The 22,240-nt window shown below is 35.2% G+C and overlaps 1 protein-coding gene across 7 annotated transcripts in view; it reads left to right on the top strand.

Moving 5' to 3' along the window:
- The window catches only part of SEC31A (SEC31 homolog A, COPII coat complex component), a 92,471-nt gene that overhangs the window by 58,764 nt on the left and 11,467 nt on the right, over positions 1-22,240 (top strand). For 4 of the 7 annotated variants that reach the window (XM_037830112.1, XM_037830108.1, XM_037830109.1 and 1 more), the window contains 7 exons: positions 955-1,100; positions 5,639-5,812; positions 8,002-8,175; positions 12,248-12,371; positions 13,801-14,142; positions 20,695-20,742; positions 22,064-22,122. In XM_037830112.1, coding sequence (XP_037686040.1) covers positions 955-1,100; positions 5,639-5,812; positions 8,002-8,175; positions 12,248-12,371; positions 13,801-14,142; positions 20,695-20,742; positions 22,064-22,122 — 1,067 coding nt within the window. The remainder of the gene's footprint in view (positions 1-954; positions 1,101-5,638; positions 5,813-8,001; positions 8,176-12,247; positions 12,372-13,800; positions 14,143-20,694; positions 20,743-22,063; positions 22,123-22,240) is intronic. The other 3 variants (XM_037830115.1, XM_037830113.1, XM_037830111.1) reach the window with 2 other exon arrangements.

The following is a 22,240-nucleotide window of genomic DNA, read 5'->3' as shown; positions in this document are numbered from 1 at the left end:
AGGGTTCATCCATGTTGTTGCATGTATGAGGACTTCATTCCTTCTTATTGTTGAATAACATTCCATTGTATGTATATACCACATTTTGTTTATCCATTCATTGGTTGATGGACATTTGAGTTTTTTCCATCTTTTGGCAATTGTGGATTATGCCACTATTAACATCAGTGTGCAAATGTCTGTTCATATCCCTGCTTTCAGTTCTTCTGAGTATATACCTAGTTATTTTTTAAAATAATGTTTAATGATTTTCGTTTCAGACAGCCCAGGATTGGAATCTTGCCCCTACTACTTCCTAGCTATATGGCCTAGGAAAAATTACTTTCTAAACCCCGTTTAGCCCATCTGTAAAATGGTGCATAATAAATACCTTTCATTTACTAAATATTAGCTATGATAAAAACAATCATAACGTTTGAGTAGAAATTACCATTAAAGGCCAGGACTAAAGTCGTTGCTAAAGAACAAATACTACTTGCAAGAAAGGGAGCTTTAAGGGTGCCTGTATAAGAACCAACAACCATTTGCTAGCCTCAGAGTATTATGAGGCTATGAAAATTGTAAGATATTAACTGTATTAATTATAAATAATTTATAGCAGACCTAGCTGTCATCGAGTAGTTTAATTTAAATGTGCCATATTTCAGACTGCTTACTGAACTAATTGTTCATTAAGGTTTTTTCTTACATATTGTTCCATTTACTCTTTTCCTATTATAATTAATAGAAATCATGTATACAATCTTGTGAAATTGTTTATTATATATGATTTGTCAGCAACTTCCATTCATTTAGCAAATAAACATTTACTAATGACAGAATGATTTTGTTTCCCTGTTATTCATTGGTTATGAAATTTAACTTCTACTTCTGAAAATATTGTTTGTGTGCTCATGACCTCATATATAGATTGCCTTGGGTAGAAACTTGTTTTGTTTTCCTCTTGATTTACAGATTTTTTGGGAACCAGGCTTGAAAGCGAAGGTGATAGCCTCTTGCAGACTCAGGCATGTCTCTGCTATATTTGTGCAGGGAACGTAGAGAAACTGGTTGCATGTTGGACTAAAGCTCAAGATGGAAACAACTCTTTGTCCCTTCAGGTTAGTATTTTTGAAACAAGATGCATAGTTTTTAGTGTTGCCTTTTGCATTACTTAGGATCAAGTTGTAGTCTAGAAATGTATTTGTTTTAGAAGTTCATTGCTTTCATCCTACTTATTTTTTTTTAACTTTTTTTTTTTTAATTTTATTTTGAAATAAATTCAAAGTTATAGGAATAGTTTCAAAAACAATACAAACCCCATACACAGAACTCCAGCATACCCTGACCCCCCCCCGATACCCTGATCCACCAACTTTAACATCCTGTCACATCACCATTTCTTTCTTTCCCTCCCGCCTTCCCTATCTATCATCCATCATCTATTGCTCCGTCTTCTGAACATATGAGAGCAAGCTGCACACATCCTTGAATAAACACTATAATTCACATATACAATTCCCATGAACAAGAACATTCTTTTATGCAATCACATTAAGCGCAGCTAAGAAGTTCAAGAAATTCAACATTGATACAAAGCTTACATTCTATATTTCCTTTTTTTTTCTTTTTTTCTTATGTCTCAACTGTGTCCCTTTGAGCCTCCTGTCCTCCATCCTCAGATCCCATCCAGGATCATCCTTGGTGTTCAATTGTCATCTATTTAGACTGTCTTTTTTTTTTTTCTTTTTCAATTGTGGAAACATATATACAGCCTAAATCTTCCCATTCCAGTCCCTCCCTAGCATTCCATCAGTGGGATTAATCACATTTAGAATGTTGTAATGCAGTCATCTTCCCACCTTCCATTACTAGAAATTTCCCTTCACCTCAAACAGCAACCCTACACTCATTTCTTAACTCCCCATTGCCCCTTCCCCCACTTCTCATAACCCATACTCTACTTTTCATTTCTATGGTCTTATTCTCTGATAATTTCTTTGTGTTTACTGTGGGGCTTAAATTTAACCTCTTAAATCTATAACAGTCTTGTTTTTCTTTGATACCAACTTAACTTCAATAGGACACGTAAACTATGTTCCTATACTCCTCCATTCCCCCACCTTTATATAGTTCTTGTCAAAAATTACATATTTTACATTGAGTCCGAAACCACTAATTTGTCATTAGAGTTTGTGTATTTTATATCATGTAGGAAGTAAATAGTGGAGTTACAAACCAAAAATTATTGGCTTCTATTTGCATTCCATTGTGGTCAGAGAATGTGCTTTGAATATATTCAATTGTTATTTTTTTAATTCATTGAGGCTTGTTTTATGTCCCAGCATATGGTCTATTCTGGAGAAAGATCTGTGATCACTAGAGAAAAATGTGTGTCCTGGTGATTTGGGATGTAAGGTTCTATATACAAATGTTAAAATTCTCTGTATCTCTCTCTCTGTTTCTCTGTCGGTAGGACTCCCTTTAGTATCTGAAGTAGGGCAGGTCTTTTATTGGCAAAGTCTCTCAGCATTTGTTTGTCTGTGAAAAATTTAAGCTCTCCCTCAAATCTGAAGGAGAGTTTTGCTAGATAAAGTATTCTAGGTTGGAAATTTTTCTCTCTCAGAATTTTAAATATGTCATGCTGCTGCCTTCTCCCCTTCATGGTGGCCGCTGAGTAGTCACTACTTAGTCTTATGCTGTTTCCTTTGTATATGGTGAATTGCTTTTCTCTTGCTGCTTTCAGAACTGTTCCTTCTCTTCAGTATTTGAGAGAGTCTGATCAGAATATGTCTTGGAGTGGGTTTATTTGAATTTATTCTATTTGGAGTTCACTGGGCATTTATGATTTGTGTATTTATATTGTGTAGAAGGTTTGGGAAGTTCTCCCCAACAATTTCTTTGAATACTCTTTCTATTCCTTTACCCTTCTCTTCCCCTTCTGGGGCACCAATGAGTCTTAAATTTGGATGTTTTATTTTATCTATCATATCCCTGAGATCCATTTAGATTTTTTCAATTTTTTTCTCCATTCTTTCTTTTGTTCTTTCATTTTCTGTTCTGTGGTCCTCTAGGACACTGAGTTGTTGTTCAGCTTCCTCTAGTCTTGTATTGTGAATATCCAGAGTCTTTTTAATTTGGCCAACAGTTTCTTTTATTTCCATAAGATCTTCTATTTTTTAATTTACTCTTGCAATTTCTTCTTTATGCTCTTCTAGGGTCTTCTTTATGTCCTTTATATCCTGTTCCATGTTCTTCTTCATGTCCTTTATATCCTGTGCCATGCTCTCGTTCTTTGATTGTATTCCTTTGATTAATTGCGCCAAGTACTGTGTTTCTTCTGATATTTTGATTTGGATGTTTGGGATTGGGTTCTCCATATTGTCTGGTTTTATCATGCTTTAAGATTTTCTGTTGTTTTTGGCCTCTTGGCATTTGCTTTGCTTGATGGGGTTCTTTCAAGTTGTAAAAAATACAACTTGTGGGGCATGTTTCTGGGTGGTTAGGGAGGCAGGGCGGCTTTAATAATCAGACCTCCCAGGTGTTCCCAGAGATTCAAGACTGTTGCAAGAGTCTAAGCCTTCATTTCAGTTTTGCCCCAGATTTTCTCTGCCGCTGATCCACAAGTCCCCGGCATTGATGCAGCGTCCCTGGGGTCTCTGAGCAGGCCCCCCTTCTCAGCTTTGATCTTCCAGGACCTCTGCTGAGGGAACGCTGTGCTGCGTCACAAGTGCACGCCATCCCTCAAGGGACGCCCCGGGCCACCGGGCCTTGCAGGGGCGCTCCCAGCCTGATGCAAAGATGGCTGAATGGGGCATCTCAACCGCCCCGCTTTTCGCACAGCTCCACATCCCCAGCTCCAAGACAACTAGCTGTGTATGTACCCAAGGCCACTGTCCACGGCCGTTATTGTGGTGTGTGCGCAGTGCTGTGGGATACACTCCCCGTCACATTGGGTTTCCTGGCGCGGCTCTGGGCTGTGGGTACGGTCCCAGGTAGGAGTGTTTCTAGCCTGCCGGGAGCTGGCTGCAAGCAGCATGGTTTCTTTCTCCTTTTGGCTCTCCCCTCTGCCCCCCAGCCCTGAGGGAATGAGCAGAAGTCTATCCTCCACACCAGACACCGAGAGGTTGGTGCAGCCTGCTCCTGCCGTGTTTCACTGCATGGTTCTCACCGTCATAACCGCAACTGCTCCTGGGTTTCGTTTTTTTTTTTTTTTTTTTTTTTAAAGAACTAGTCCGTCTCCAAACGCCAACCCCCAGTTTCCCGACTCCACAGCACGGCTGCGGGGCTTTTAGCCGGCTTACTCACTCGTTTCAGAATGCAGATTCCTGGTTTCACCAAGTACACGGTCCCTGTGGTTTTAGCAGACCTTGTCCAGCTGGTGCATTGCTGAAACTGGTGTTCTAGGTCACTTTCTGGTTTTTATCTAGTATTTTTCATGGAGGTGTTTTTTTGCCTTGTCTCACCTAGTCTCCATCTTAGGTTCTCCTCATCCTACTTATTAACATGTTATGTTTTAGAAGTTCTTTAGCTGGATAATTATCTGTATTTTTTGCTATAGTTGGAAGAGCAAAGTTTGAGATGATGGGATAGTAAAATTAGGTTGCAACTGTTTGTTAAATCAGGGTTGTGGTTTGACAGTTTGTTCAGCAAAGTGGTGGCAAGAGCACTGAAAACAGTCCTAGGGTTACCTCTTTTCCCGCCTGCTCCTCTGTCTTCTTCCAGTTATTCTGCCTGCATTGGGCAGAGGAAGAAGCAGTGTGGGTAAGGAATAGGAGGCATAGTATCCCCATTACCGATAGAGAAGCTGCATGAGTAAGGGAAAATGAAAGGAAAAACTAAATGGAATTCTTGTAGCACCAATACACAAGCAACAGAAGAAGCGAAAAATGTGGAGAATCTTCTCAGGCTCTGACTGACATTTAATCAGCAAAGCCTCACAATATTTCAGTATAATATGTCTTTTGCTGTCTGGAAAGAGATTTTGTCAGAAGGGTTGTTGCTTTAAATATTACTCTATTGTTACTGAAAATCAGGTAGGGAATCATGGTTTTCTTCTAAGTGCCTCTGGGGGAAAACATATTGTTTCACACTTCTTCTGTACTTGTGTGCATGTGAAGAGTAGACAGTGGAATATTCTGCTCGCTACCCAAAGCATAGCTCCCCTTTATTGTAAGAATTGGTATGGAAGAGCAACATGAAAAATTTCAGGTTAAAATAGTAGGTCCATTTGGAGGTCACCTCAGAGTAGTAATATTTTTCTAGTATAGACAGTGCTATATTTTCATTCACAGTTCCTCCTATACCTAATGTAACACAGTTCTTGCCATCAGACATCTGCCCATCATTTGGTTCAAATGGATATTTGCCTATTTTAGCTCATAGACAGGTATCTGGCAGTTTAAGGATAAAAATACTTAAGGATAAGATGGATAACCTATGCCTTATACATGAGTAAGAGACCTTCTTCTTCCTTACTTATTTTTCAGTTATGTAAATCTTGGCCAACTATTCCAAACCTAAGAGGAGTAATAATAGGTACTGTACTTTTAATAGGTTTTGGAAGTTTTAGTAACTCTTCTGTTTATCTTTTCCTACTTTCTAATGGTGTTAGTATCTCTCTATTTCCTTCTCAGTCTGACTTCTTTTTTTCATTTAGGATTTGATCGAAAAAGTTGTTATCCTGAGAAAAGCTGTACAACTCACTCAGACCATGGACACTAATACTGTAGGGGTGCTTTTGGCTGAGAAGATGAGTCAGTATGCTAATTTGTTGGCAGCCCAGGGCAGTATTGCTGCAGCCTTGGCTTTTCTTCCTGAAAACACCAACCAGGTAATTAGAATTGACAATTTTTCTTCTTTCTTTTACTGTATGAGTAATTGTGAGTCCAGTAGATAACACTCAATATTAGACATACAAATACTAGTAAATGGAATGTTTGAAGCAGTTGAATTTCCATCACCTGGCGCAAGGTGAACATTATTGATAATTCTTCAAGGATTACTTTAGCTATATCCCAATCTGTGTCAGAGAAATAGGTTTCTGTTGCTGTACGATAGATCCCTGTATATAAAGTGCATATTATTTTAGGAAAATAAGTGGGGAAAGGTAAGCTTCTTGTCTCTTAAACCAAATGCAGGTTCTGCATTTAAGGCTCTTTGTAGGAATCATTTATGTTGAAAAGCTGTAAATAGTAATGCTTAGTCAAGCAAGTGGGTTGTGTTGCATGGTATTATTATTAAATTTCTGTATGTGCCAGCCCATGTTTCAGCAGAGTTCATCCTTTATGCCATTTCAGTTTGATAGTGTCTGATGTAAGTATATTTTTTTAAATTGTTCAAGGCAGAAGGAACTACATTACATTCCTAATTTATTACAGTTGTTTGGTGTTCAGTAAAACTTAGTCCTTTTCATGTTATTTCAATTCAATTCAACAAGTTGCTGGTATATGGTGATGAACAAGTGTCATGCATCATGAACAAAATTGCCAAAATCCTTGCCCTCAGGAAACTTAACAGACTCAAGATGACAACAGACAACTAAACATGGAATTCTAAAAGTGTGATAAGTACTGGGATAGAGGTAGTGGTGCTATGGGTGCATGGAAGAGGAGAATCTAACCCTAATGCTATGTTGGTGGAAGTTGGGGTGAGATTTGAGGATAGTTTTCTACAAGTAGGATATTTTTGTCTGGTCATTGTAATTTGTCTGATGGAGCTTGATTTTGAGCCTTATAAATATTTGCTTGTTTCCATATTTTTCTCATTAGCTTTATTCTGTTTTGAAGGAATTTTTTAGTCAGTTGTTATCCGTGTTTTGTCTGTTCTAGAGAATTGTCAATAAATTTAATTTTTAAATCAAATCTATCTAAACTTTGAGAAAAAATACCTACATACATGCTCCAGAACTATGGAAGTCTGGTTAGTTTTGTATAAACTTAGCTGTCGAAATCTAGCTTGTATCTTTCTGAATTGTTAGTAAGGATATTGGGTAGCATAAAAATATTGTCTTCCTTTATAGTAATTTTAGCATAATTGTTTTGTAAGAGACCTTAATAAGTTTCATTATTATTTTTATATAAAACCCTTAAGACCTTAGTCTAAGACCTTAAGACATTCTAGCCTTTATTTTCAGTACCATTTATAACCACATACATTTTTTTATGCATTATTCCTCATGCTTTTCTCTGGACTTTTAGAGAATATTCTTTTTGCAAAAAGTCCATTTGATGTTACTTCTTCCAGTGTATGTCAGTAAACCTTTGACATTTTCTGGGGAATATATCCTGAGACTTTTTGATTATTACTATAGCATATAATTCTCTATTCAGGCAGTAGAGTATATCTAAAAAGTTTAAATGTCTCCTTTGAACCTTTAATGAATTCATAGGAATGAATAATTTTTAAAGATACTGACGTCAATTCTTGGTGAAACATTTTAACACATCACTTTTTTTGTTGTTTGTTGCCTAGAACATGTGTATGGTCAACTCTTATATACTGTACATCTATATAATTGTAAATCTATATAAGCTACCATAAATTTGACATCTTACTCTTTTATTTTAAACATCTTATTTATTAAATTTCATCTCTTTCTTAGATCACCATTTTCTTCCATCACTATCTTTGACAGTTGCTTCTCTTTCAGTGCCTTTTTTTGCCCTATAAGAAAATGACGTTTCTTTTTACACTAGTTTTGTGTTTTGTGAACATTATTCAACTACAAGAAAAGAACAAAAGAGCGGTGGTGATGAGCAACTGCCAAATGACATTGATATTGCATACTAACCATGTGGTTGGCATGATCCAAATCTTTGCCTCAATTAAATTACAAATTACTATGGGTCAGCCTTGAATATTAGAAACCATGAATACTAAATCCTCAAATGCCAGGGTATTTAATATAATACACAGTATATGAACAAAAAGGATTCTCTTGAATGACCATTTTACTTTAAGAAATATAGTTAGGTGAACTGTTAACAATTTGCTTTGTTTTCTTCCATTCCTTCTTTATAGCCATATATTGTGCAGCTTCGTGACAGACTTTGTAAAGCACAAGGACAACCTGTAATAGGACAGGAAACACCCAAAGTTCCTTATGAGAGGCAGCAGCTGCCCAAAAGCAGGCCTGGACCAACTGCTGGCCACACACAGATACCAAGAGTTCCAACGCAACAATATTATCCCCATGTGAGTGACACGGTTCAGACAAAGTGGCAACATTTATGTAGTTCTATTCAAGTTGATGGTTTTGGTTTGTTGGGCAAGTGATCTTCTCTTATGTGGTAAAACCCAGACAGCATATTATTTTAGTAGTTCTACTTTCTAGATTCTTTAATTTTTTATTAGAGAAGCTGTGGGTTGCAGAATAATTTCGCATAAAATACAGGTTTCCCATATACCACCCTATTACTAACACCTTGCTTTGGTGTGAAACATTTGTTATAGTTGATGAAAGCACAATGTTGTAATTGTACTATTAACTAGTCCATGGTTTGACCTAGGGTTCACTGTTTGTGTTTTGCAGTTTCATGGGTTTTTGGTTTTTGTCTTTTTGGTTTTTTTTGTTTGTTTGTTTGTTTTTCATTTTTATTCTAGTACCATATATACAACCTAAAATTTCCCCAATACTTTCTAGATTCTTGAAAGTGGTATTTATGATCTCCCTTTTGAAATTATCCCTTTAGTCTAGTCAGGAAAATTATATTTTAGATATAAATTAAACTTCAGAGAGATTTCTCCTTGTTTCTGCATTACTTAAATTTCACTTATATATGTTCATCAGTTCTTAAAACTTCTGTTTGGTTCACCTGGTGAACTGTAAGTAAAGTAGCAGCAACAATCTTATGGGTGATTTGGTTAATTTTATAACATATTTTTAGAAAATAGTATTTTTTGAGTATTCTTTTCTTAATCATTAGTATCAGTTTATTATGTCTTCTGTCTCAATACAGCAAAAGGTATCCAGAGTACAAACTCTTTTTTTAAGATATTAAAGATATTAAAGATACTAGATATTTTAAGATATTAAAGATATTAAATATTTTAAGATATTTAAGATATTAGATATATTAGATAGATATATTAGATAGATAATATATAGATAATATATTAGATATATTAAGATATTAAAGATATTAGATATTTTAAGATATTAAAGATATTAAAGATATTAGAGAAAAGTGAAGGACCCAAGGTGTATGAAGTTGTAGGTCATGGGAATTTGGAAAAGACCAGGTCATAGTAAGAAGAAATAAAGAGTATATTGATACTTATGGTATCAATGTCACCAGATATTTTCTTTAGTTTTTAAAGATTTTTTAGATTCTGCCATGATATTGTAAGATACATAATTTTGCATAAGTGTCTTTGGAGAAAATTGAAGCATTTTGCTCAGTGCTATTAAGTACCTTTAGCTCTCTTTTAAAATGATGATTTTATAAAAAGCATGTTTCCCAGTTTATGAAAGTACATATATTTATTGTACATAACTCAGAAAATATAAACAAGTAAAAGAAAAATTACCACCCAGAAATATTTGTTAATATTTTATCATATGTTCTTCCACTTTTTATCCATTTATATATATAAAATCTTTAAAATATTTTGTGTTGGTTTTTTTATCTTTATGGATTTAGAGCTTTGAAATTGACCCTTTTTAAAAATCAAATATAATGAATTTTTTTCTCTAGAAGTATACCTGCCCCCGTTGGAGAAAACAGTGCAGGGTATTTCAATGTACTAAAATTGCCAAAAGTTTGGTGGCATAAAATATGGCTTCTTATTGTCTTTTACTACTTTATTTTTTTTCATAAGTAATAAACAGTCCTGATTGATGACAAAGTTAGCAGGTACTCTGCTTATTTAAAAATAGAACAAATTGCTGATAGGATTGACAGTCTTTTTACAATTGGTTGTAGCAAAAATAAATATAGGATGAAAGAATTTAAAAAATCAATTCATGTTCTTTTGTCTGTTGTACTTTTGATTGATCTTTATCAGGACAGATTACATTTGAATATAACTCTTAATTATCTCTAAAGTACTCTCTATGATTTTTTCACTCATTTGACAAATATTTATTGGAAGCCTACTGCTAGTACCTGGCAATTTTCTCACTATAGGGGGTAGATACATTGGTGAACAAAACAGACTAAATTCCCCAGCCTTGTGAGCTTACGCTAGATGTAACTCTATGACATAAGTGGGGAAGATAACATCACAAATAGGAAAACTGAGAAGCAGGGAGGTCAAGTGACCAACCAGAGTTTTAAGACGCTGAGCTTGAATTTCTCAGTTTTGGTTGTCAGTTAATGGCCAAGTTGGGATTGGAACTCGGAACCATCTTGCGTTACACCACAGTGTGTCAAGATACTGGAGCAAAGCATTCTCTACATTGGAAGAAGAGAATATTTTACTCTTTATGTGCTTGGGTTTTATCTGTCTTTCTGGAAAAGGTAAAAACATTAAAAGACTTTTGGTATACTTTGATTTGCCAACCTCATATTTAATAAAGAAAGAAAACATAAATGAATCATAAATTAACTAGAGATTTTCTTGATTAAAGTGTTTATGATATGCTGAATGAATGAAGGCAGTGGCTTGTGGTTTTAAAACTGTGTTTACAGAAAAGGGGAAAGAGGTGAAAAGGAGACCAGATTAGTAGGAGTTCCACCCCCACTTCAACCAACACAGCTTTTCTTTTATCTGTTTTGCATATTGGAATTTTTACAAGTATTTACTTGACAGAAATCTTTTTGGAAAAATTGGAAAGCACTCAACTCCAGGGTAAGCCATATGGTGTAGTGGAGAGAAAACTGGCCTGGCATTCAGGAGACTGGAATCAGTCGTAGTTCCATCACCAATGAGTTGGATAGTCCTAGGCAAGCTCCTTCACTTCTGTGAACCTTGATTTTCTCAGTGGTAAAGGATGGGGATTAGATCAGATGGATCTTGAATATCTTTAAGCCTTAATATATCTATGTGATTTTTAAGCCTCATATGGGACTAGTATGATTTTTGTGGCTCTAATAAGACCCAGAAAAGGGAGCTTATAAATGTTTATAGACATAGCAGTAGCATGAATACTACTAATGCTTCAAAAAATCACTTTTTTTTACTCAATTACCCTTTTATTCCAGAATGTCTTTCTTTCTTTCCCTACTTATAGGACCTAGCTCCCCCTTCCCCCATTCTTGACATTTGAGTGGCATTATTGTTTGTACTCTGATATAGGTTTTCATAATTGATTTTTCTCCTGCCTTCCTCCCTCTGTGTGTGTGTTGTGTGTGTGTGTGTGTTTCTTTTGAATCCCAGCTACTCTCATTGCAGTCGCTCAACTAACGCATGCTTTCTTGTCGCTGTTATTTTTTGCCTTGCATCTGGCTGTTAATACTTTTTAGATTGCTTTTTTTCCTCTTAACATTTTCATTTTTTATTTTCTGTGATTGGTATTTCTTTGTTCGATTCAGGTTAGAATTGCCCCTACTGTCACTACCTGGAGTAACAAAACTCCTACTGCCCTTCCCAGCCATCCACCTGCAGCCTCTCCCTCTGACACACAGGTATATCCTTCATTATTCCTTTTTGAGCAGTATTCTGCTCACTTAAATATATATAGGTATATATTCTTTAGTCTCCCTTTCCTTAAACTCCCTTCGCCTCATCTGTTTGCATGCTTATTGCATTTTAATGCTTTTGGGATGCAAGAAGCAGTTTTTAGCACACTTAATTTATTTTCTTATCCCTTTCTCCTTCTTTTGCAGTTCTGAATTGACTTTAGCTAGAAGAACGTCAACCAAGGGTCAAACAATGGTTTAAAAATCTGATTTCACTAAAGATTTTTTTTTTTCTTTTTTTTTTTTTTGAGCATTGCAGAAAGTGAAGAGAAGCAAAATTTCCCTTTATAACATTTACACTTAGTTTCCAGAGTGTGGAGTAGTGGATGGAATTTATTAGAGACGGAGAATCCTGGCAACTTAACATGAATATCACTGACACTGTTTTATGAGGCTGTTAGCATCTGTTGCCATTCAATGCCATTATTACTTTGAACCTGTTTAATCTTTAAATCACTCAGAATGTTTTTGCTCAGAACATGTGGTGTTCTGAAGCAGATAGTATGTACAGAATGCAGTGTTTCTTATGCAATAAAGGATTTTTAGAAAAGTAAACCTAATTCCATTTAGGAAATTATAAGTCCATTTGGTAAGGTTCCTGGTTCCAAATTAATCCTCCTTTTTACCATATTTTCATTTCCTAGGGAGAAAATCCTCCACCTCCAGGTTTCCTAATGCCTGGAAATGTTAATCCAAATGCTGCTGCTCAGCTTCCCACATCTCCAGGTCATATGCATACCCAAGTACCGCCTTATCCACAGCCACAGCGTAAGTAGTATGGCCCTGTAGTCCTTTCATAGCAACACGTGTTATCTGATTTACTTGGATTAGCTCCAAAGCCATAGTCAAATCAGTTCTGACAAGTAAAAAAAGAAGCATTCTGTGTAGGACTCCTGAGTCCCTGCTGTAACGAAACAAGGTTTCCCAAAGAGGCATACTGAATTAACATTCTAAGAAGTAGCTCCTGTCAGTCTGTTCAGAACAGTTGGTTCTCTTTCTTGGGCTGTTGTTAAATGGACCTGTTAAAAAAATGTCACGTGATTTTGGTATAAAAAAACAGTATTTTAGAAATTAATTTGACAGCAATTTTTTTTTTTTTCTTTTCCTTCAGGAAAGATTTCATAAACCATTTTTGGAAAAGTGGTTTTAAGGGACATTTGTTTTTTAGAAAACATTTGCACTTGGAAAGTAAAGAAACAAGACCATTATTTCACAATTTAAATGGAGAGCTATGTGTGTGTGTGTATATATATATATATATACATATACATACACACACACACACACACACACATACATATATATTCATACATACACACATACATATATATATATATATATATATATATATATATATATATATATATATATATGAGGAAAATGACATGAGTGAACAATTAATACAAAAACTAAGAGGCCACTTCTCAGAAAGAGCTAATCCTAACATGTTCTGTGCTAAAATGGATCTTCTTACTTAACATGAATATAAGTGTGGTAAACCTTTCACTCAGGTGTTCAGGGTAAAAGTGCTGTCTTCAGAGTATTGATAGGAAACTGGTACAGTTCTACTAGGTTCACTCTAGAGGTTCATGTTTGCCACTGGTCACATGGAATGTGATGGTATTAAGCTATCCTAATTTGGGTTCAGGTCTTGGCATTAATAATTTACATGGCTGCCTGAGTGCTGACTATTAACTACATGCAGTATGTAAAATATTATATAGTAATATATAATATCATAGTGGACTTTTGATCTGGAATTGTGCTCAAATTCAGAATTTGAATAGCTGGTAGTTCTGCTGGATGTTGAAGAAGATACTTGATTCATAACAGCCACCCATCTCCATGAAACAATTTACTGTTTAGGGAGTGCTTTGGATGCACAATGCCTACATGGTTCCATCTGGTGGTTCCTAGGTGCCACTGCAGTCTTTTGACAGGAATAGGCAGTCTCAGAAGGATCAGAGTTACATTTTTACATCTGATGGCTCAAAGATTTTCATAGCTAGTAACAATCGAGGGGTGGCCTCTAAACCATCAAAAACGTAACATATTATGAGTGTTAATTTTTGGTTATAACATTGTTAGAAGGATGATTAAAATAACTTCCATAAGATAAGATAACTTTTTGGTTTTCTGTTGCTGTCTGAATAAACTTGTAACTAATTAAAATTTCTGTTTCTTGTCCTCGGTATAGCTTATCAACCAGCCCAGCAGTATTCATTTGGAACAGGGGGGTCAGCAATGTATCGACCTCAGCAGCCTGTCCCTCCTCCTGCTTCAAATGCCTACCCTAACACCCCTTACATACCTTCTGCTTCTTCCTATTCTGGGCACTGTCAGCTGTATGCAACACAGCACCAGGTCTCTCTACCTACCTCCAGCCCTGCTGCTTCTTTCCCTCCTCCCCCTTCCTCTGGAGCGTCCTTCCAGCATGGCGGACCAGGAGCTCCACCATCATCTTCAGCTTATGCACTGCCTCCTGGAGCAACAGGTACACTGCCTGATGCCAGTGAGCTGCCTGCGTCCCAAAGAACAGGTCTGCGCTTGAAAGGGATTTGGTTTGCTTCTCTCCTTTATTTTTTCATGAATGGGTGGGTAGATGGAGGGGAATTATTACTAACTGTTTGTAAGCTGGATAATATGAGGTACTGATTGGATTTTTGAACTAATTCTAAAAGTATAATCCTCCCACAGTGAACTTTAGTTGCTAAATGAAGAATGCTTTAGAGCTTCAAAAGGGAAGTAGTATATAATCTGCCATTACACTTAAAATATGTGGTAAGAAATTAAATGGCAAGATAAGTACTGGTTGGGACTGGATTTAATTGACACTTATTTCTTGAGCAAATGTATGCTCTGTGTTATTGAGACGCTTTTAACTTTTAAAACTGTTTGTGTCTTAAACTCATTCATAGAGATTAAACAGTACAAAGTCTTAATAAAGTTGTATAAATTTTATATTTACATTTATTTTTTAATGGTGAGGGGTGATCTCAATATCCTTGGCTTAGAAAAAAGCAAGAGAATGTACACCTGACAGAGAGCCTGTAAAGAAGAGCAGGAATTCAGTGTACAGTAGTACAGTGATTCATTAGGGTGATAATGCCTTATAGGGCATTTTGGAAATTTCTAGGAATATATATTTGTCTCCTAGTATAATTGTGCCTGAACATTTCTAATTAAAATAATACTTTTATAAATTATTTTTATAGTGAAATACACGTTTTATAAATTCTTTTTATTTTTCTTTTATATTACAGTTAGAGCATTTTATTGTGTTTTTATGGGTAGGTTATATTATCTGATTTTCATTTCAGGATAGTAAAAGGGGCCTCAAAAATATGTGCTATATTAAAGGGAGCAATGACTCAGAGTTAAGAACATTTAACATAGTGGTTTAGAATACAGGCTTTGGAATTAGACTGCTCAGGTTTGTATCCCAGCTCTACTACTTCCTACCTGTGTGACCTTGAGTAAGTTACTTGACTTCTTTAAGCCTCAGTTTCCCCATAGAATAATAGTAGTACCTATCTCATAAGCTTGTTAAAAGGATTAAATGGATTAATATTTAAAAACTTTTAGGGACAACGGTTGCCATGTAAACAGTTTTTTTTAAATGTTAGCTGTGATTATAGAAAATTGTGCTCAAAATTAGAAATCTGTGCATTTTATTTTTGAAAATAGTTTCCCTTTCAGATTGTAACTGATGGTTTTGATCTAGAGGGGACAAAAAGATGAGGCAATACCTGTTTTGATCCTAATACTGAAGTAATAGCCTCCTTTTACATGCTAAGCAGTAGTTTTCATTACTGAAAGAAGCTATCGTAAAGTTGATCTGTTGAGGAAGTATTCTTGTCTAATAATGTGACTTAATAAATGTGGATATAAAATATTTTCAAATGTTAGTTTTATGACTAGTTACTCCCAGAATTACACACATGTCCTCTTCCCCCTTCTCAAGAATATACAATTAAATTCCAAAGTACTAAAAATCACACATGCAAACACAATACACTGCAGAAATAAAATTTCAATAATAAATTACAGATAGTTCAATAATTTGATATATTGGAGAGGAGAGGTAATTGATTTGTTAAGTTCCAAGGACTACCTTTTTAAACATAGATGAGTGAAGACAGTTTCCGTTCTGAATAGTTGGGTAATAATCAGTGTTCTTGAGTGAAAGAAGTGGCGTAGGTTCAGGTAAATCCCCACTTAAAAAGTGGTGCAGGGAAATTGGGAAAGTGATTGACATTTATTGAGCAGCTATATGTTGGACATGTACTAGCACTTGTCATATATTTTCTTAAGTGTCACATACCTGATAAATAGGAAAAATTATTTTCTAAAAAATTGCATATGAGGAAACTAAGCTTTCCTAGGAATTTTATATAATGTTCTCAGGATTATACAGTAATGGCAGTCTCCAAGTTGAGATATAAACCTGGGTCTCTCAGTCTTCAAAGCTCATGTTCATTCTTGTATTCAAAGTAGTCTAGTATTGATAAAGGCCATGGAAATAGCTATCCATGATAGAATTAGAAAAAACATCTAGCAACACTTTTCTAGGCATTTATTACTATAAAGTCTAACTTAAATGGGTATTGTTTTTCTTCTTAAGCAAAAAGTATTAAAGATTATTTACATTTGACCGTGAGATAAAGTCTTTGCTTTTATGTACAAGGTAACAGAATATTCTAACCTGGCTGAGAAGTGACTCATAAGCCAAATGAACACTTTTCAGTATTTGGCATGCACTAAGCCTAGCTGCTTTGTTACCTCTTACACATTAACAGTCCTAAATTTTAATTAACAGTTACAACTTTATCATGTTTTATTTTTTGATATTTAAAAATTTTGCTTAGGTTATATAAGTAACTGTGATTGAAAATTTTATCTTCTTTTTAGTATATTTTAATACTTTATGTAATGATTCTTTACAGGACTCAGAAATTCTGTTCATCCAGTGGATAATTCCTGACAGATAACTATGTATTTTTCAAGCCTTCTGTTAGTGAACCACAAAATTATATGCCCAGGGCTCAGAGAAACTAGTATTGCAGTCAGTTAGTAAAACATTCATTCATTGAATCCTTAGTGAGTACCTGGTCATTCTGTAATCAGAATTATTCCAGACAGAGGGATGGATTAGGGAGGCAGAAAATGACAGTGTATTTCTGGTTCAGCCCACAGATCTGTTATAAGTTGGAACATAAAATTTGTTTGTGGGCCAAATTTTGGAGAGTCTTCAGTGCCAGGGCAAAAAAATTCATAAGGCAGCAAGAAGAAATGTGCCAGTGAAGGATTTTGAACTACTTAGTGGTGTGGTCAAAGTGGTACTTGAGGGAGATTAATCCAGAATTGGCTTTACAAGAAACATAATGGGCAGCATGGCAGAATCAGAGGCAAGGAAAACAGGCTTTCTCTCAGTTCTAAATATAAGATAGTGACAACCTGAGTTAGGATAGTGCAGAATTGTTTCCATGGTTGCAGCACAGGGATACAGGAAGTTTTCCCTGTCTTACTATCCAAGATAGGCAGGATACTACCAGTCCCTTTTTGTTTTTGTTTTTGTTTTGTTTTGTTTTGTTTTGTTTTGTTTGTTTTTGTCCCTGGTTTAACTTGTACTTGTTACTAAAGGGAAGCACTTTCAAATATGGAATCCCTGGAATTTCACTGAAGAAATTTTTCTCATAAATGACCTTCAAACGATCATGATATCTTTTTAACATTATTACTTTGTTAATCAATGGAAATTTAAATTTAGGTATACAGCCTTGTTGCTTCCTCACATACAAGTCTTGAAGGGGCATAACATTGTGCATTTTCATGAAACAGTTGTTCTGAAAAAAAGTTAATTTATGTAAACATTCCTTAGTCAAATTATAGGACCTGTTTTTAACATTGCAAATAAAGGAAAGGAGCATGATAGCCTTTTTTATTTTTCTTTGTAGAACTCCGTTTTATTTTGTATCATTGGATCTAGCTCCTTCTGAATTTGTAATTCTGTGCTTCCGTCTTTGTTTTGTTAATGTGACACACTAGGCTGTAGGAGAAAGGGGAAATTGTACATGATTTTAACAGGGATGTTCTAGTCTCTCCACCTCAGATTATCTTCTAGTCAGTAGTCTTCATGCCAGTGGCGCTAATATTTGTCTCTGAGTCTTTTGAAAAATATCTTAGCTAGCCAGTGCCTTGATCCTACCACTGTGCTCCTGCAAAAGTGCCTAAGAAAATGCCATGAGAAGTGGGCTTTGAATTTGGATGGAGTGCAGTTCCACTCCTGCTTGTGAGACCTGCAGTCCCCTCTCCCTCTCCCAAAAGTCGTTGGAGGATGGACTCCTCCTTACACTAAGGTGGATAAGGATCAACAGTATCCAGTAATACACTATTTCACTTTTTAAAATTAATTTTCCCCCTGATTTTTATTAATTTTTCACTAGAGGAAGTGTATTTGAAAGACCCAAATGAGTATAAACAAGAAACTTGAAATCACCTGTAATTCTACCACCCAAATATAACTTAATTTAGGTTTATTTCCTCCATATACACACACACACATATACATACATATATTTGAGTATGTATGTATTTGAAGAACTGGGATCATAACACATACACACACATACACATATATACACATAATTTTATATATTGCTTTTTTCCTTAATATTTTATTGTGTACTATTTTTTCTATGCCCTTTTTTACTCTCTTCATGTTTAATGAAGAGAGTAAAAAAGAGGTTTAGCCCGTCTTTACAGTTTTTTGAGAGAGTAAAAAAGAGGTTATTTCCTTCTTACAACTTTATGAAATAGTTACGTCCAAGATTAGACTGTGCTATGTTGGTATTTTTTAAAATGTTGACCAGGAGTATCATTTCCCATCTATAGTGGAACTCTATAATACTGTCTTCTGTAGATATTTGTGTTCCTTGTGTAGCTTGCTTTACCTAATAATGTCACTATTAAAGTGTATATCTGTAAAATAGAGGTTATTTGAATTGTTTTTAAAATGTCATATTTAAATAATCTCTTTAAAGTCATAAAAGCAAAAGCACTGAAAAATTAAAATTATAGCTAGACAAAACTGCATGAATTAATGAGATTTGAACAGGGATTATATAGGCTGAAGTAAAACACATGGCTAACTGTTGCATGATTTGGGTTTAGGAAGAGTCAGACATATATTATTGTACAACTATTACCTTCTATTCAACAGACCCTTTCCTTCCGCCTTTAGTTAAGTTAGTCAACTGACAGTATGTTTTGGTTCAGAATCTCTTTAGCTTTGATTTGATTCGGTTTCATGCATTTGACTTAGATTTTATTATGACTTTGGTGCTGTTTTACCAAGGTGTCACCTGAAACTGTACCAAGGTGTCACCTGAAGTTGCTCCACTAACTTCTTTGTGCTGCTGACAATTTGTTGAACCAGGATACCCTCCCAGGGCTTAAGTCATTACCACTTTCTCTCGTTGGGCAGGGGAGGAGGACCTGTTATTGTAACTACTTCTTGAAAAAAGGGCTAAGCCCAAAGTATTTATGATACTTTTAGGTGTGTAATATATTGACATCCTTGGCCCAGAAGCTGAAGTCTGCTGCTAGTAAGTGCATCTGTAGTTGCAGATCAGGTAAAACATGGGCTAAACAGACATTCTCACTGACAGTCTTCTATTCAAATGCACACACACACTGACTCCACAGGTACTTATTAACTACAGTGTTATGGAATCATATCTTGCATGGAGAATTAGGATTGTAAAGTCATCATTTAAGATAAAAATAGAAATCACTTAGAGTCAATTATCCTTGATCACTCTTTTCTTCAAGTAAGCCTCAAATAAAGATATCAGCTTATGTTTTAGGGCCATACTATCTGAAACACATCTAACTGTAAAACATTAGAATCACCCTCAACACAGTGAGATGTCATGTTATGGGTTATCTCTCCTGACTCACACATTTCTCTGGGGCATGTGCTTTTTGAGTAGAGCTCAAACTGAATTGAACACACTATTTCAGTTACTATTTTCTCTTGATTCCTCCCTCTGCAAATGAAGATAGTTGAATTCACGTTAGTTACATGTGCTTATGGTGCATCTTCTCTGCATGCTTTTGATTTGAGGTTGAGCCTGGTCTGACCCTCAGTATCTGACAATCTAGAAATTAGTTTGTTAGTTTTTAGCCATCTTTCCTCACCTCCACTGCTAGAAATTTCAGTTCATTTCAGAGAAGTAAGAATTTCTGGGGAACTTGTGCTAAATCAATTCTCCAAATCCATATATTCTTATAGAAATGACCATATGAGATGTATATATATTTGCTGGACTGATTCTCGTTTATACCAATTCATGATGTGACCCCAGAAATCACATTTTTGACAGAATGCAGGCTGTTGGAGCCTCCCAAATGCATCAATGAAAAGTGGCACCACCCTGTTAAGATTGCCTAACATTTTTATCTTTAACAAATGCAGTACTGAAATCTGCAGTATGGTGTAAAATTCCATTTCTCTTTAAATGCATACTACTTAAAGAGGTCTTTGGACTAGCAGCATTGGCATCACCTGAGAGCTAAGTAGAAATACAGAATCTCAGGCCAATCTAGGTACTGCATTAGAATCTGATTTTCAAATGATTTGGATACACAGCTTTAAATACCAGAATTCTTATAGCATGTTAGGAAATGCTGTCCCCTCAGTGACAATACTGGGCTTCATTGGTCAAATAGTAGAAAAACAGTTCATGCAAACAATTAAGGAAAAAATTGTTATTTTAAATAGGAAGGGATAAAATTTGCTCTTTAAAGAGCTATCTAATAGAGTAAGAGAAGAAAGTGAGGTTTAAGAGTTAATTAGATAAGACACAACTTAAATCAATTCACTTTACTGAGAAAGAAACTGATTACTTTCTTAATTCGAAGGCATTTCAAATGACTTGGTTAAAAAGTAAGTTTTATGCACTTATAAATTAGTTTGCTCTTGCTGGGGGTTGAGAGATGAAGAAGAAACAATTATAAAATGAGAAGTAGAGTTTAGAATGTCTTTGTGGATAATACAATTTAAGTGACTTTTACATTTTGTCTACAGAAATTCAGTCTGTCCAAGACCAGTCACCTATGCTGGAAAGTGAATTGGGTATAAAATATACTTTTGGAAATTTTTGAATCATTAAATACGATCAGTGAATGGACATTCACAATAATGCATGTGAACTTCAAAGCTGATGATATCCTAAATCTGATCATTAACATTTTTCAGTGGCTTTATTAATTTAATCAAATCTTGGAACTGATTGAATGTATACGATGATACAGATAGCTTTATATCATAAAAGTTCTCCATTTTATATAGACATATAGACAACGACTATACCAAGATTGTCTTAGCTAAGGTTTTAAAACTATTTTCAGGGTTATTTGCCATTGTTATTTCCCCACTGAAAGAAATAGGATTTGTACTTTTTTTTCAAAAGACTAGACAGAGAGGAAAGAAAGTTAAATGATTATTCTGTGTATGACCAGACATTTAGGAATTTGTTAAGCAGATAACAGCATATTGTTTAATATTTTGCAGTTAACTTCTGAGCATTTTGAGCCTCATTTGGCATTCTGTTTCCTATTAGACTTGTAGGGAATTACTTCTATTTTTAAAATCAAAAAGTCAGATTCTAGCTTTAAAACTAGCATGAGTACATGGTAGTTAGGAGAAGATCCTGTTTTTAAAAAAGTTACTGTGACCTTATGTATGAATCATAGGTTGTTTGGTTTACTAAGCAGTTTTCTTGTGATTTAATATTATGATATCCTATCTTAATTCCAACATGTTTTATTTCTTTTTTAAAAAAGGATACTGGCATTAAAGCACTTAATGAGTTTTGCCGCTGGTGTCCATTTCTCACTTTGAGATGACAGTTGTTTTTTTAAGAGAAAAGAAGAAGTTGGTGCCAGCTTGGAATATATGTGGTGTTACATAGTGGAACGTTGTTTTTTTAAACAGTGTTTCTACTGTGCTTGTAATTTGCAGATGATCTTCTGTTTAATTGCTTATGTTGAATTGCTCTCTAGGGAAATAGAAGCTGCTGCTTTAGAATCTTTTTTGTATGTTGGATATATCATATGCCTTTCTTTTTTTTTTAAAGCAAACTCAGGTGATTTATTTTTTCTTTATTAGGAGAAAATTGTAAACTGATCTTTGAAGGTTATACAGCAGTATAGATATAAAGACTTCACTATTCTTCAGTGTAGCACAGCTCTTTCCTTTAAATGGAGTCAGTGTTAAGATATCTTCCTTTTGAGACCTTGTGCCTTTAGCGGTAATAAGTTTCAGAATTCAGAACTACATAGAGATACCCACAGCTCAGCTGGTAAAATCTTTGTAATAGTTACCTTAGGGTTAAGGCAGAATTTGATGGCATTATATGATGGATACAATTCAGTTTTCTTCATTTCTATTGTAGGTCGTCAGAATGGTTGGAATGATCCTCCAACTTTGAACAGAGTACCCAAGAAGAAGAAGGTAGTAGAAAAAGATTTATTACTGTCATCCAATTGCCTATAGATGTTCTGCCAATCTTGTAGCCCCTTGGAGCACACCACATTTCCCTCATTCTGTTAAAGGAAAAACTTCCTGACCG

This window comes from Choloepus didactylus, chromosome 3 (assembly GCF_015220235.1).
Source record: "Choloepus didactylus isolate mChoDid1 chromosome 3, mChoDid1.pri, whole genome shotgun sequence".
Lineage (NCBI taxonomy): Eukaryota > Metazoa > Chordata > Mammalia > Pilosa > Megalonychidae > Choloepus > Choloepus didactylus.
The sequence above is the reverse complement of the archived record's forward strand: the minus strand, read 5'-3'. Positions and strand labels throughout refer to the sequence as shown.